At 36.9% G+C, this 12,999-nt stretch overlaps 1 protein-coding gene across 1 annotated transcript; it reads right to left on the bottom strand.

Moving 5' to 3' along the window:
• Positions 1-804: 804 nt before the first annotated feature.
• Positions 805-12,657, bottom strand: LOC128223592 (plasma kallikrein-like). The gene is made up of 8 exons (XM_052932869.1): positions 12,550-12,657; positions 12,046-12,143; positions 7,052-7,143; positions 6,460-6,645; positions 5,170-5,267; positions 4,760-4,899; positions 3,912-3,969; positions 805-996 (listed from the first exon to the last, which is right to left on the bottom strand). Exons 1-8 carry the CDS (start codon positions 12,608-12,610, stop codon positions 872-874), a joined length of 858 nt encoding a protein of 285 aa, XP_052788829.1. The 5' UTR covers positions 12,611-12,657; the 3' UTR covers positions 805-871.
• Between the last annotated feature and the right edge of the window lie 342 nt (positions 12,658-12,999).

Raw genomic sequence — 12,999 nt, 5'->3', positions numbered from 1 at the left:
CCGAAATACACATTTTTCTTAATAACTCTTTTAACCATTAATATCAATTTTCGAGCGTAAATTTGAAAAAATGCGATCTGTTATCAACAGTCATATACCACTGATTTCTGATCACTGATTGGCTCATTCCAAAAAAAAGTTGTCAAAATGGTCAATCTGTGAGAGTGCAGCCTTAATCCCGAAGATCGCAAAACGATTCAATCACCTTTTACCGACAATATAGAAACTAAAATATATAATGATTGAGTGTGTTATGTCACTGTATGAATAGACATGCTTGTTACAAAATAACTTAGAAGTCCACTGACACAAACGCCTTGAAATACGGATTCAGAGTCATATTACACTGATATAATTGCAAGCGGCTTATAAGTATCTTCCATGGACGAGAGTGTAAGATAGGTTCATCCCAACCCTCGCGTAGGGTGTTTTGCGGAAACGAGTTTTACCGAGTTTCCGCAGAACACCCTACGCGAGGGTTGGGATAAACTGTTCTACTGCAGCAAACCATTATTTATATTAATGTTGGCTGCACGACTTATTTTGCTTTAATTCCATGGTTTCAGTAACAGAAGCGTGTTTCTTGATTAGTATCTACACAATATTTTCACTTAAACGGTTCACGTACGTACGTTTATTCGGAATCATTTAGTACAAAGGTTACTCATAAAAGTTAAAAATTCTGTTTTCCAAATAACTCTAAAGTAACTTTGAACTTTCTTGCCATTACGAGTAATTTCAAAATATTATCAACTTTTTAACGTTTTTTCAATATGACCGACAGAAATAAAACTTAATCATCAATTATTAATAGATGCTATTTATTCGTTAAGACAAAGTCATTAAATGACAACTTCTGAAATTCAAGAAGTTAGTATTGATAGTCGTAGCCGGCTGCGGTCATCACCCCCTTGATCCAGTCCGTGTATTGGCTTACATCCTCGAAGATACCAGGCTCATTCGCTAACGTGCAGTTACCCCCTGACGACGCAAGGCCTGTGAAGTTAATGTAATTTATAACATGTGAAGATGAGATTGAGACTAAAGAATCAAGCACAGCAGCCAACATTTCAACTATAAACAAGGATAAAAGGCAAACACAGACTTTACGAGAAAGACATAAATGGAAATATCACCTTTGGATGATCAGTGAAAACACTAAGGGTTTTTAAATATGTTTAAGAGGTCAGAACCTCACACAAAACTCCTTAACGATATAACAACCACACACTAAACCCATTTACGATATCAAAATCTCACACTTAAACGGTAAGCGAGATCAAAATCTCATACAAAACCAGTATAACGGAATCATAATGAAAGATCGCAACCTCACACTAAAATTTGTATATCAAATTATCTCACTTTACCCGTTCACAAAATCACAAACTTGCACTTAATCGAAATCTATCAATACTAACCTGTTGTATACACAAACACAACCTAGGACTAAACCGGTTAATGAAATCACAACCTTGGTCTAAACCGGTACACAAGATCACAACATAAGGCTTAGCCAGAATACAAGATCACAACCTCGCATTTAACCAGTATATGAGGTCGTATCCTAAGACTAAACCGGTATACGAAATCGCAATCTAGGACTAACCCGTATACGAGTTCAAAACCTTGGACTTAACCGGTATATGAGATAACAACCTCACACTAAACCGGTATACGAGTTCACAACTTTGGACAATACCGGTATATTAGATCAACACCTAGGACTTAACCGATATACGAGACCACAGCCTAGGACTTAACCGATATACGAGACCACAGCCTAGGAGTTAGCTGGTAGGTAAATGAGTTCACATCCTAGGACTTAACCGATATACGAGACCCTAGCCTAGGAGTTAGTTGGTAGGTAAACGAGTTCACATCCTAGGACTTAACCGATATACGAGATCACACCATTGGACTTAACCGGTATACGAGACCACAGCCTAGGAGTTCACCGGTATACCAATTCACAACCTAGTACTTAACCGTTATACGAGATCACACCATTGGACTTAACCGGTATACGAGTTCACAACCTAGGACTTAACCGGTATACGAGTTCACAACCTACGACTTAACCGGTATACGATCGCTAGTTCACAACCTAAGACATAACCGGTATACGAGTTCACAACCTAGGACTTAACCGGTATACGAGATCGCAATTTAGAACTAAACCGGTTAAGTTATCCTTTTAAATGTGTATGAATCCTTGTTATTGTGGTTTTGTTTTCTACTTTGTCCTTGACTGTACCGGCGAGAGTTCCCTACCCACTTAAACCACAATATTTGTTTACTAAAAGGTGTTTTTTTGAATTGGTGACAAATCATGAGCGAACATTGATATAGTATAATGATAATTGAATCATTGTACACTATAGGACGAAAACACAAATAAAGGAGAAAAAAAAGATAAACATAATGACAAAGTGTCTTCATTCTCTGTACATATCCTCATAAATTGAATAAAACAGAAATCAACATATAGGTCCTGTGAGAACACATGGCCGTTTTGACAGACGAGTTTTAATTTTCTACACCAAGTTTTAGATGATTAGATCAAAATTAATCTCCGCCCAAAACTGCCTGCCGTTTAATTGTTCATATCGTGTTGACAGTTTATCAATTCCAAAGATGCCCTTTAGAGGTCTGAGGAGATGATTGTTAAAAAAGCGAGCACTGTTGAGATATTGAAAATAAAATTCATTATCTACGTTGAAGACGTTCCATTTGCGTGTGAACTCAAATATATCATTTAGAAACAAAACAAGAGATGTCACTGTAAGTGACAAATGCACACGAAGTGCTACTCAATTATGATTCAAAGGTTATATAGAGAGGAAACAAAAGCAATTAGTAGTAAATGTGTGGAAGAAGAAAGGAGATGAGACGAATGGACGGACGGACTTTAGTGGTAGGGACACGGGTCTTGTACGCGACATGTCGTCTTGGTATGTCGGAAACGTGTGACAAGTTGTTTTGAAATGTGTCCATGCAAGAGAAAATTCTAGCTCGGACATGCCCACCTGTACTTTATATCCTTATGTGCAGTATTCCATAGTAAAAACACTATGTGTGACCTTGACCTTAGAGGTAGGAACAGAGGTCGTGAAGGCGACACGTCGTCTTGGTATGTCGAACACACGTAGCGAGTTATTTTAAAATCTGTCCATACAAGAAAGTTACAGTCCGGACACGAGGAATTGAGCTGGTCGGGCGGACGGACGGTACGGATGGTGCGATTTACTATGCCCACCTTCGGGGGCAAAAAAGACTAAATTGAAATACAATCTTACTCTCTTTCGAAAAAAATACTCTATGTTAATAATCAATTATCACCATTTATTTGATATACAAGCTCATCCCTGGTACAAACGTTTTGTCCGTCATACGTATTAAGTGAAGTGTTAAATAATATAAGATATGGCATCACACCTGACAGCTAAACACATTCATTACGCATGCGCGAGGGATGTGAAGCTCATGTGAAGCTCAGAAAGTTTGAATCAATAGGTTATCAAGAAAAGGCAATTTAGATATAATAAGTTACGGGGTTAGAAGGTGAGTCGATACGGGGCAAAGGAAACCATATCGGGTGAGAGCGAAGCCCGGATATGGTTACCTTTGCCCCGTACATCACATATTGGGTCACCTACTAACACCGTAACGTATATATCACGTCGAATACCTGTTAAAATGTTTCATTTATTTATCGCAATATTGGTCGAAATCGGAAAATAGACGCCATTTTGGTACAATATAAATTTGGTGACCCAATATAGAAAAATATTGGGTCACCGCGTGACCAGTTTTGGACCAATGGCGTTGCGTCATTTATGATGGAGGCGTGATATATATTAAGTATTGTATGCAACCACTACAACTACTTATTAAATTAAGTAACATACCCTGAATGTACCAGGCACCGTTTGAATCTTTACACATCAGAGGGCTTCCAATATCATCCTGCAAATAACGATGGTATGGCAACTGTAGTCGTATGAACACAATAACACACAATGCTAATACCATTAAATAGGACAACGTGTGTGTACAACGCAATAAATCTATACAGCGATAGATATAAATTCACCATAACAGGGGTTTATCCTTTTTGTTATTGTGATTTGCTGCCATGAGCTTGAAGCGAAACCGGCTTTGCAAATAAAATAGGATAAACCCATGTTATGTCATTTACTTTCTATTTATACTTTTCATGAACCGGCACCTTTTGAAATATGAACATTTGTATCTGGAAACACTATGCTAGAACTGTTAGTAGTGTATGCATAGTGTATGTACGCGCGTGTTTAAAGGTCCGCCTACTGCCAATCATCTGATACACACTCCCTGTGTCAGATTTGGCGTCGACAAAGTATCAGCCAATGAGGTTGTATTCTAAGTCAGTTAGATGACATGAAGTGAATTCTTAATGATTAAGAAGGACTCGTTCGCTACGCTCAATCCGCCCATTCTTATTCATTAAGAATTCACTTCATGTCCTCTGACTATTCCAGACGTTTAAACTTATTCCTTATTTCCTTTTATTACTTAAACGTATTCTGTGTCACCCATTAACTTGTCCAGTGACCGGCAAATTCGATCATTAGTAACTTGGTAAATATATGGTTTATATCAAATATTTACCCCGCATAAGTCTTCATGCCCAGCACCTATTTCAGAGTCAACCATAACGTTGTCCAGTGACCGGCATTCATGGTCACTAGATATATTATGGTACATATGACATATTTACCTCGCAGAAGTCCTTCCCGCCGTTTTCATGTCCGGCACATAGCTCGGTATCGGGTAGAAAGTCGTCCCAGTGCCCGGCACACACGGAGTCGGCCAGGATCGGCATGTCGACCTGGTTCATTACCTCCTCATCACCCGTGTCTGAAACAACAACAATAGAAAAGATGTCAATTTATTAAGAAAACTGCCGAATATTAAATTTAGTAACCCTTTGAGACATACAGCACCAATTTCGAACGATCAGAGCGATCTGATATATTGTCAGAAGTTTTATATCACTGGTTTCAAGACATATGCGCCAAAATTGGCTCATTCCAAGACAAGAAATAAATAAGTTGTCAAAACGCTCAATCTGTGAGAGTGCAGCTTTAACAGACGGTTAAAGATTTTAGCATCTAAACTAGCCCTAACTGCGAGTGCTTCCCCATCCTGCCAAATAGCAGACCTCGCCAGCTGTGTACGTGTGGCTGGAATCCGGCAGGCAAGCTGGCCGGGTGTGGTCGTTAAATCTGAGGGAATAAAAGAGAAACACCTTTATGTGAGAAACAGATATGTTATTTGTAAAAGTAAACACTCGCATCTTCAATGCCACTTTTATATAAACATTGGCATCAGATTGGTGATGATCACTGATGGCAGTGTAATGTTGCATGATTGCCGTGTAATGTTGCATGATGACGGTGTAATGTTGCATGATGACGGAGTAATGTTGCATGATGGCCGTGTAATGTTGCATGATGACAGTGTAATGTTGCATGATGACAGTGTAATGTTGCATGATGACAGTGTAATGTTGCATGATGACAGTGTTATGTTGCATGATGTCAGTGTATTGTTGCATGATGACAGTGTAATGTTGCATGATGCCAGTGAAATGTTGCATGATGCCAGTGTAATGTTGCATGATGACAGTGTTATGTTGCATTATGGCAGTAAAATGTTGCATGATGACAGTGTTATGTCGCATGATGGCAGTGTAATGTTGCATGATGACAGTGTTATGTTGCATGATGGCAGTGTCATGTTGCATGATGACAGTGTTATGTTGTAAGATGGCAGTGTAATGTTGCATGATGACAGTGTTATGTTGCATGATGGCAGTGTAATGTTGCATGATGACAGTGTTATGTCGCATGATGGCAGTGTAATGTTGCATGATGACAGTGTTATGTTGCATGATGGCAGTGTCATGTTGCAAGATGACAGTGTTATGTTGTAAGATGGCAGTGTAATGTTGCATGATGACAGTGTTACGTGCATTATGACAGTGTAATATTGCATTAAGACAGTGTAAGACAGAAAGTTTTATTCCTAATAGCATTGTAGGAAACCCATGGCCTATCCATCCCGATGCAGAGGTTAACTTAATATTGGTCACAATTTGCTTTGTGACGATAGCCCTGTGCATTTAAACATAATCTTGATTAGGTCTTAGGTCACTAGGCCTCCTTTTGCCTTGTTAGCGCACTCTCTTCCCATAAAGGCGTCCTGGATTCGATTCTCGGCGTCGGCGAAAGTAAGTTTATGTTGAGGTCATCAACTGGACAATTGGTTTCCTCCGGGTACTCTGCTCTCCCCCTACACCACAATGCCATATGTTTGCGGCGTAACATCGTGCCATTGAGAGTGATTAATACTATGTTGTAATAAATAGTTTCACAATCGTTTTAGAATAAATAAGTTTAAAAAATAGTAACATACACGATCGGTTCTCTTGTCAGGATGAGAGCCACGTCATTTTCCAGGGTGGACGTGCTGTAGTTTTTATGGATAAGTATGCGCTGAATGTGGTAGAATTTCTCGTGCGGATCTCTAGTGCTGATGTTGTATTCTCCGGCATATAACCTCCATAAGTGCAGAGTTTGTTCAGAAACAACGAAACCCGGCCTAGCAACATCCATGAATCATGCATTAAAGCACACTTGGTGATTTTTGTTAAATCTTGGCAATATAATCTAGTTAACAAAATCACATTTAACACAAGACATATATAAACGAAATTTTAGATTAAGTAAGGTCGGGCGGGAAATCACGTGACTTAGAGGGGTTCTCACATGGGTCACCACGGACCACAACCGATGTAAACAAACAACTATATGACGATAATTTCTGATAGAAAAGTCTTGTATAGGCTAGGAAATATTTTCTTATCTTTTCTGTAACAAAAGTTCTTAAGAAAATAAGGTCACTAACTTGTTTGTTTTTCATAGGTTTTGACCCGTGGTGACCTATGTGAGAACCCCTTTACGTCACGTGATTCCTCACCTATTTTTGTTACGAAAAAAACCCTTACAGAACGAAGTTTTGTGCGGCGGTCAGAATTACGTGAGGGTGGAGTATGGCCCCAGACCCAATGATGTAGCCCTGGGGGTCCGTTATCATAACCTGAAGGTGAAACAGAAAATCCATGTAGTAGGTGCATTCAATATAGGCTGTAGGCCGCAGACTTTTATAACCGTATCTCGGAATTTACCATCGGCAGATCGACATAACATTTTTAAACCTTTGACGAATGAGTGCGCGCACAGGCCTATCAACACATGCGCTGTTAGAACTGCGGTGGTAAACGAACTAATTTACATTACCAATCTACTCTAATGTCTGCTCTACGGAGCTGCGTTCTGTATATTAAGTAGCTTGTTAATAACTCTGAACGTACATGTTTATTTTTTAAAAGTGAACACGAGTGTCACCATAAATGTCACTACATAATAATTACATTCGTCAAGACCTTTGTAAACTAAAGCTTGGCGTCCATATTGTATAACTTGAAAGAAGCTATGACGTCATTGTTTATTTCAGTATTGAGCTCTGATTGGATCAGCGCAATGTTAATTAACCAATGATATATGACGTAACGAATTCAGCTATGCTTCAAACCTTTGTTGTCGTTTATAGATAGATAGATAGATTTATTTCAGTAAGGAATGCACATACATGGACATTTAAAATAAACAACATGTATAGTAAATAACATTATACATACATGATATTTTCAATAGCCATGACAGGCACACCGAACCAAGAATGACACAAAAAAGACAAAACTTTTATTTCCATTGTGGTCCTTTGTTTTGGTGGCTTGGTATAGGGAGGCTTTGCATATTTAAGTAATAATATAGCTGTATTCGAAATTTTACAAATATATCAAAAGTTAGTCTTTATGCATTAAAATAAATATTGCCTTAGTTGTATCACAGTCACTTCACATAATTTAGTAACGTAAAGTTATAAGTTGAGAAAGTTAAATATAATTATCACAATATAGTATGAATATGACAGTATGTAGTACTTATAAAATGCGGGGTTAAGTTAAAATAGTTCCTTTACTGAAAATCTTTGAATAAATAAATGAAAAAACCTTTTAATAGCATAACTAATTATGCCAAATTATCTAAAAAAAGATTCGTTACTAGCAATTTAAAAACAGGTAATTTCTTAGTCTGTGCGATACAAGATGGCAACTTGTTCCATAAGGAAATACCAGAAAAGAAGAAGGACTTTAACCCAAAACCTTTGACCTCTGGAACAGCATAAGCCCCTTTCTGACATAACCTTGTCCTGTGTGTGTGCACAGTATCTTGGGAGATAAAATTGTCTCCCATGTAGTCCGGGGCTATGCCATTTTTTATTCTAAAGACATGACCCAAACTTATCTGGTCTACACGTTTGTTGACAGGTAACCAGTTGAGTAATTTAAAGTGTTCTGGGCCAATGTGGGACCTTGCATCTAGATCCAAAACAAACCTCATGAGTTTATTTTGTGTGGTTTGGAGCTTGGTTTTAAGTAACTTGGTCAGACCATGATACCACATCGAACAGGCATACTCAAAATGTCATTGAATTAAGACCATGACAAGGAGTTTCTTGGTATGTTTTGTAAGGTAACCTTTCTTTCGATATAGATATTTCAATCTTGCATTAGCCTTTTTAAATATAGAACGAGCCATAGAATCAAAAGATAGAGTCTGATCAATAGTTGCGCCAAGATATTTAACAGCAGAAGTTGGTTCAATAGTGGTACCATTACATGTAATATCAAGTGTTGAGTTTGACCTTATTTTATGTTTAGACCCAAATAAAATTGACTCAGTTTTGCCTAAATGAAGTGACAACTTATTATCAACCAACCAGTGACTGACAAGATGCAGGTCATCTTTCAATGACGTTTCCACAGAAAACTTACATTTACCTGAAACAAGTATGCCAGAATCATCAGCGTATAACAAGAGCTTGTTTTTAACCACGGCTGACATATCGTTTACATTAATCAAAAATAAAAGAGGGCCTAGTATGGAACCCTGTGGAACTCCACATGTAATAGTAGAAGTAGTAGAATGTGTACTGGAGACATCAACCAGTTGCTTTCTATCTGAAAGGTAGGATTCAAACCATCTTAAAATGTCATCACCAAGTCCTGCTGATCGAAGCTTCATAAGAACGATGGGGTGGTCGACTGTATCGAAAGCCTTATGGAGGTCTAACAGAATCATACCTACTACGTGACCTTTGTCCATTTCCATCCTTATGAAATCTGTTAAATGAATTAGACATGTATCTGTTGAGTAGCCACTTCTAAACCCAGACTGAAATTTATACAATAACTTGTTTACTTTGAAGTATGATTCAACTTGGTCATATACAACCCTTTCATAAATCTTTGATACAATACCTAAAATAGAAACCGGACGGTTGGGAACTACTCTAGCGGATTTAAGATCATCTGGTACCACACCTTGAATAAGGGATAAATTTATGACATGAGCAGGAGGTTCGGCAATAATAGAAGCTCCATCTTTTAAAAAACGAAAAGACATACCATCTTAACATGTAGCCTTATTAGCACCTTACTGAGATAAATATTTCAAAATCTGAGTTTCAGAAACTAATGAAAAAGAAAAGCTATTTATCAACACGCCTAAATTGGAAAAAAAAAATTGTCACAAAAGTTTTTCCAAACTTATTTACACAAACTGGTATTTTTTCAACAAGCTTAGAGGCAACTGTGGTATAAAATGAGTTAAAAGAGTCGGCAATAGTTTTCTTATCAAAACAAATATCTATACCAATATTAAGACAAATATTGGAACTTGAAGAAGATAACCCTTTCTTAGAAGGTAAGCCAATATTTTTAAGAATAGACCACAGAGATTTTGAATCATTTTTGTTTTCTTCCAGAGTCTCAGTGAAAAGCTTTTCTTGGATGAATCAATAATATACTGTGTTTTGTTACGTAATGATTTAAAAGTACCATAATTTTTTTCACTTCTGACTTTTCGATACTGTTCAAAAGCTGAGTCCCTCTGTTTTATTGCATTTAGGATATCATAATTCATCCATGGTTCCGTTCTTTGTTTAATACGCAGTTGTTTAACTGGTGCAATATTGTTAACAACTGACATAAAAGTATTCTCAAAAAATTCCCAAGCTTCAGAAGCGTTATCAGAAAGAATAATACTTGTCCAGTCAGCAGCTAACAAGTTTCCTTGAAACTCTTCTTTACTATAGTATTTCATGGATCGTGTTGTAATATTATTATGCGATCCAATAAATGACTTAGAAACCTTTCGCGTACAAAAAATGATGCTGTGATCACTGAAACTTGTTTCAATAACTCCAGATTGTGAAATATTATTCGGATCTGACACTAATATCAAATCTATAGTAGAGGATGTTGTACTACATATCCTTGTAAAATCAGTTGTGTAAAATTAAACATATCAATAAAAGAACTAAAAGCAGAAAACAGAGTGCATGGTTTTGACGTCTTAGTGATATCAGCATTAAAATCGCCTAACAAAATTGTTTCATACTCAGAAAAATGGCTAGTTGTTGAACACAAACTCTCTAGAAGACTATAAATGTTTGTTTGATGGGGTGGTCTGTATACAAGTCTTTGCGTATGTAAATTAGTACTTCACCACCGTGCCGATTTTTATCTTTTCGTTGAAGTAATTGTTAAGTGAAATTTCAGCATCCGGAACCGTGTCGTCTAGCCAAGTTTCTGTGATACATATGCATGCTGCCTTTGTTTGACGTGAGATAATCCGAATTTCATCCAATTTGGGCTGGAGACTTCGCACATTTACATGAATAAAATGAAGGCCACGTTTGGTAAATGCCTTGTAATTGTCAGATATATCACTTCCATTTGCAGGTCCTGGACATAGGTGAACATCGCCACATAAAAGTAAGCATACCGATAAAAAGCTATCATGTCTTTTTATAGAATAGCACGACTGAGTGATCTTCTTCGTATTAGTGGCATACAAACTGGTAAAATGCTGATAAAAAGTAAGTTGGCCATATGAAACTGGTAATATTTCAACAGTGTCGGAAATCCAATTGACGTCTGAATAATGGTACACTTTATATTTACATGAATTGTCTTCTTCAGCGAATCGAAGTAGGTAAGATGTCAATATTAAAAGCGTCTTTAACATATCCATTTTAAAATCTGTCTGTTTGCTTTCTGGTTTCTTCTTGAAATAATAATGAACTTCTTTAAATGTAAACAAGCCTCTCTAGGAAACACAACACCTTGATTGATTTTCTTCTTTGAAGTTAAAGTTCTGACATCCCGAAAAGCCTTGGGCAGCCATTTCAATCTTCGTCACTCTTGATTACCTGCGCCGACGTCAAGGCAATTTGAAGTTTTTCAATGATAACACAATCCATTTTGATAAAATTTAAACCATAAGACGTGAATTTTAATTTGACATCGTTTGATATCATTTTTTTTTTTTAATTTTGCTTGAGAAATAGCGTTAAAATAATTTATTTTTTGTTGAAATTAATAAGAGCGTCATTTTTTTACGACTTGTTATGATGACGTCATTTCCGCTGTCATTTCCGTTACATAATTTTAAGCACAAGTACTTAAGTACAGAAGTTACTACTCATTTTAAATCGTAATGAATATGCGTACTTCATGGAATTTGTAACAACTCCAACAGGTAAATAAAGGCTATGACTTTAATATAGTTCGTTCTTTCGGAAATGTTTTTTGTATACATTTTGTTTTATTTTCTTTATTGATAAGTGTGTTTTTCTATTTTTGTTGTACTCCCTATGTTTGGATGTCTGTAAGAACGTAATAAGAATAAAATTCGTAATAAAAAAGAACTATGTTTAAATATGACAAAAATAACTGTTATTTCATAAAATCTTGTTTTAGATTTTTTTTTGGTAAAATTTGTGCAACAATTGTATTCCGTTTGTTCATAACTTGCAATGTTTGAATAGTAAATAAAATAAAAAAAAATGCCAAAGAAATGTGCGACATACGACATATGGCCAGGATCCTGGCACAGCAGTAGTTCCGCCGACAATCCTGGTGGTTACCGGCTGTATCACAGGAACACCACAAGGTACCTGGGTTGGTGCTGGGACACAGACATATGGTGATAGAGAACTTTATTTGTCACACATTTGAAATTGGTGTCGAGGTTAAGTTAGCTTTTCCCACTTATGTTTATGCAGGTTGAAATACACTACGACCAATATAGTTTGTTTAAGAGTACAGTAGAACCCCGTTGGCTCGAACTTGCTTGGCTCGATTTCACAGTTAGCTCGAACTGGAGGTGGGACCGATTTCTTTACCCTAAATGAAAGCATTCTTGCTTGGCTCGAACGGGATTCGACTGTATGGTTATTAAGTATCATCAAACATTTTAAATACTTAAATTATCTGGACTTCAATCAAAATGTAATGAAATATGTTAATGTTTGATACTTAATGTTAAATAATGAAATGCAAAATAATATACAGCATATCATGGTAAGTCTTACGAGTGGTTTGTCCAAATGTTGTTACAAAAATGCTCAGGGTGACTACAATCTCGAACCGCATCCTTGTACCTGTACAAAACAGTGAAGTATTAAGAATCTTTCTCAGTTTTGCAAAGAATATCCAAGTCAGGTGTGTTTTTGTTACATATCAATTACCGCCGATAGTATTTTGTCAAACATATTTTTACCTTGCCGTGTGAAGGAATTAGCAGACGATGTACAGACGAAGTTGTGGTAATGGTCTGCAATTGCTCTTGACGTTATCCTTCGTTATATGTAGGTCGTGTTTTTTGCTTTGTCTGTACGCTGTGGCCCTTCTTTTATCAATGCGCGTGCATGCACTGACTGATAGCTGGACTAAATATGAAACATGCCTAGACGTAGACTTCAATGTTTTGCACTTAACCTTTTGCAAAAGATAATTATTCATTTATGCTATTATTTGGTTAA

This window comes from Mya arenaria, chromosome 2, assembly GCF_026914265.1.
Source record: "Mya arenaria isolate MELC-2E11 chromosome 2, ASM2691426v1".
NCBI classification, from domain to species: domain Eukaryota; kingdom Metazoa; phylum Mollusca; class Bivalvia; order Myida; family Myidae; genus Mya; species Mya arenaria.
Note: the sequence above shows the minus strand (reverse complement) of the source record. Positions and strands in the feature narration are given on the sequence as shown.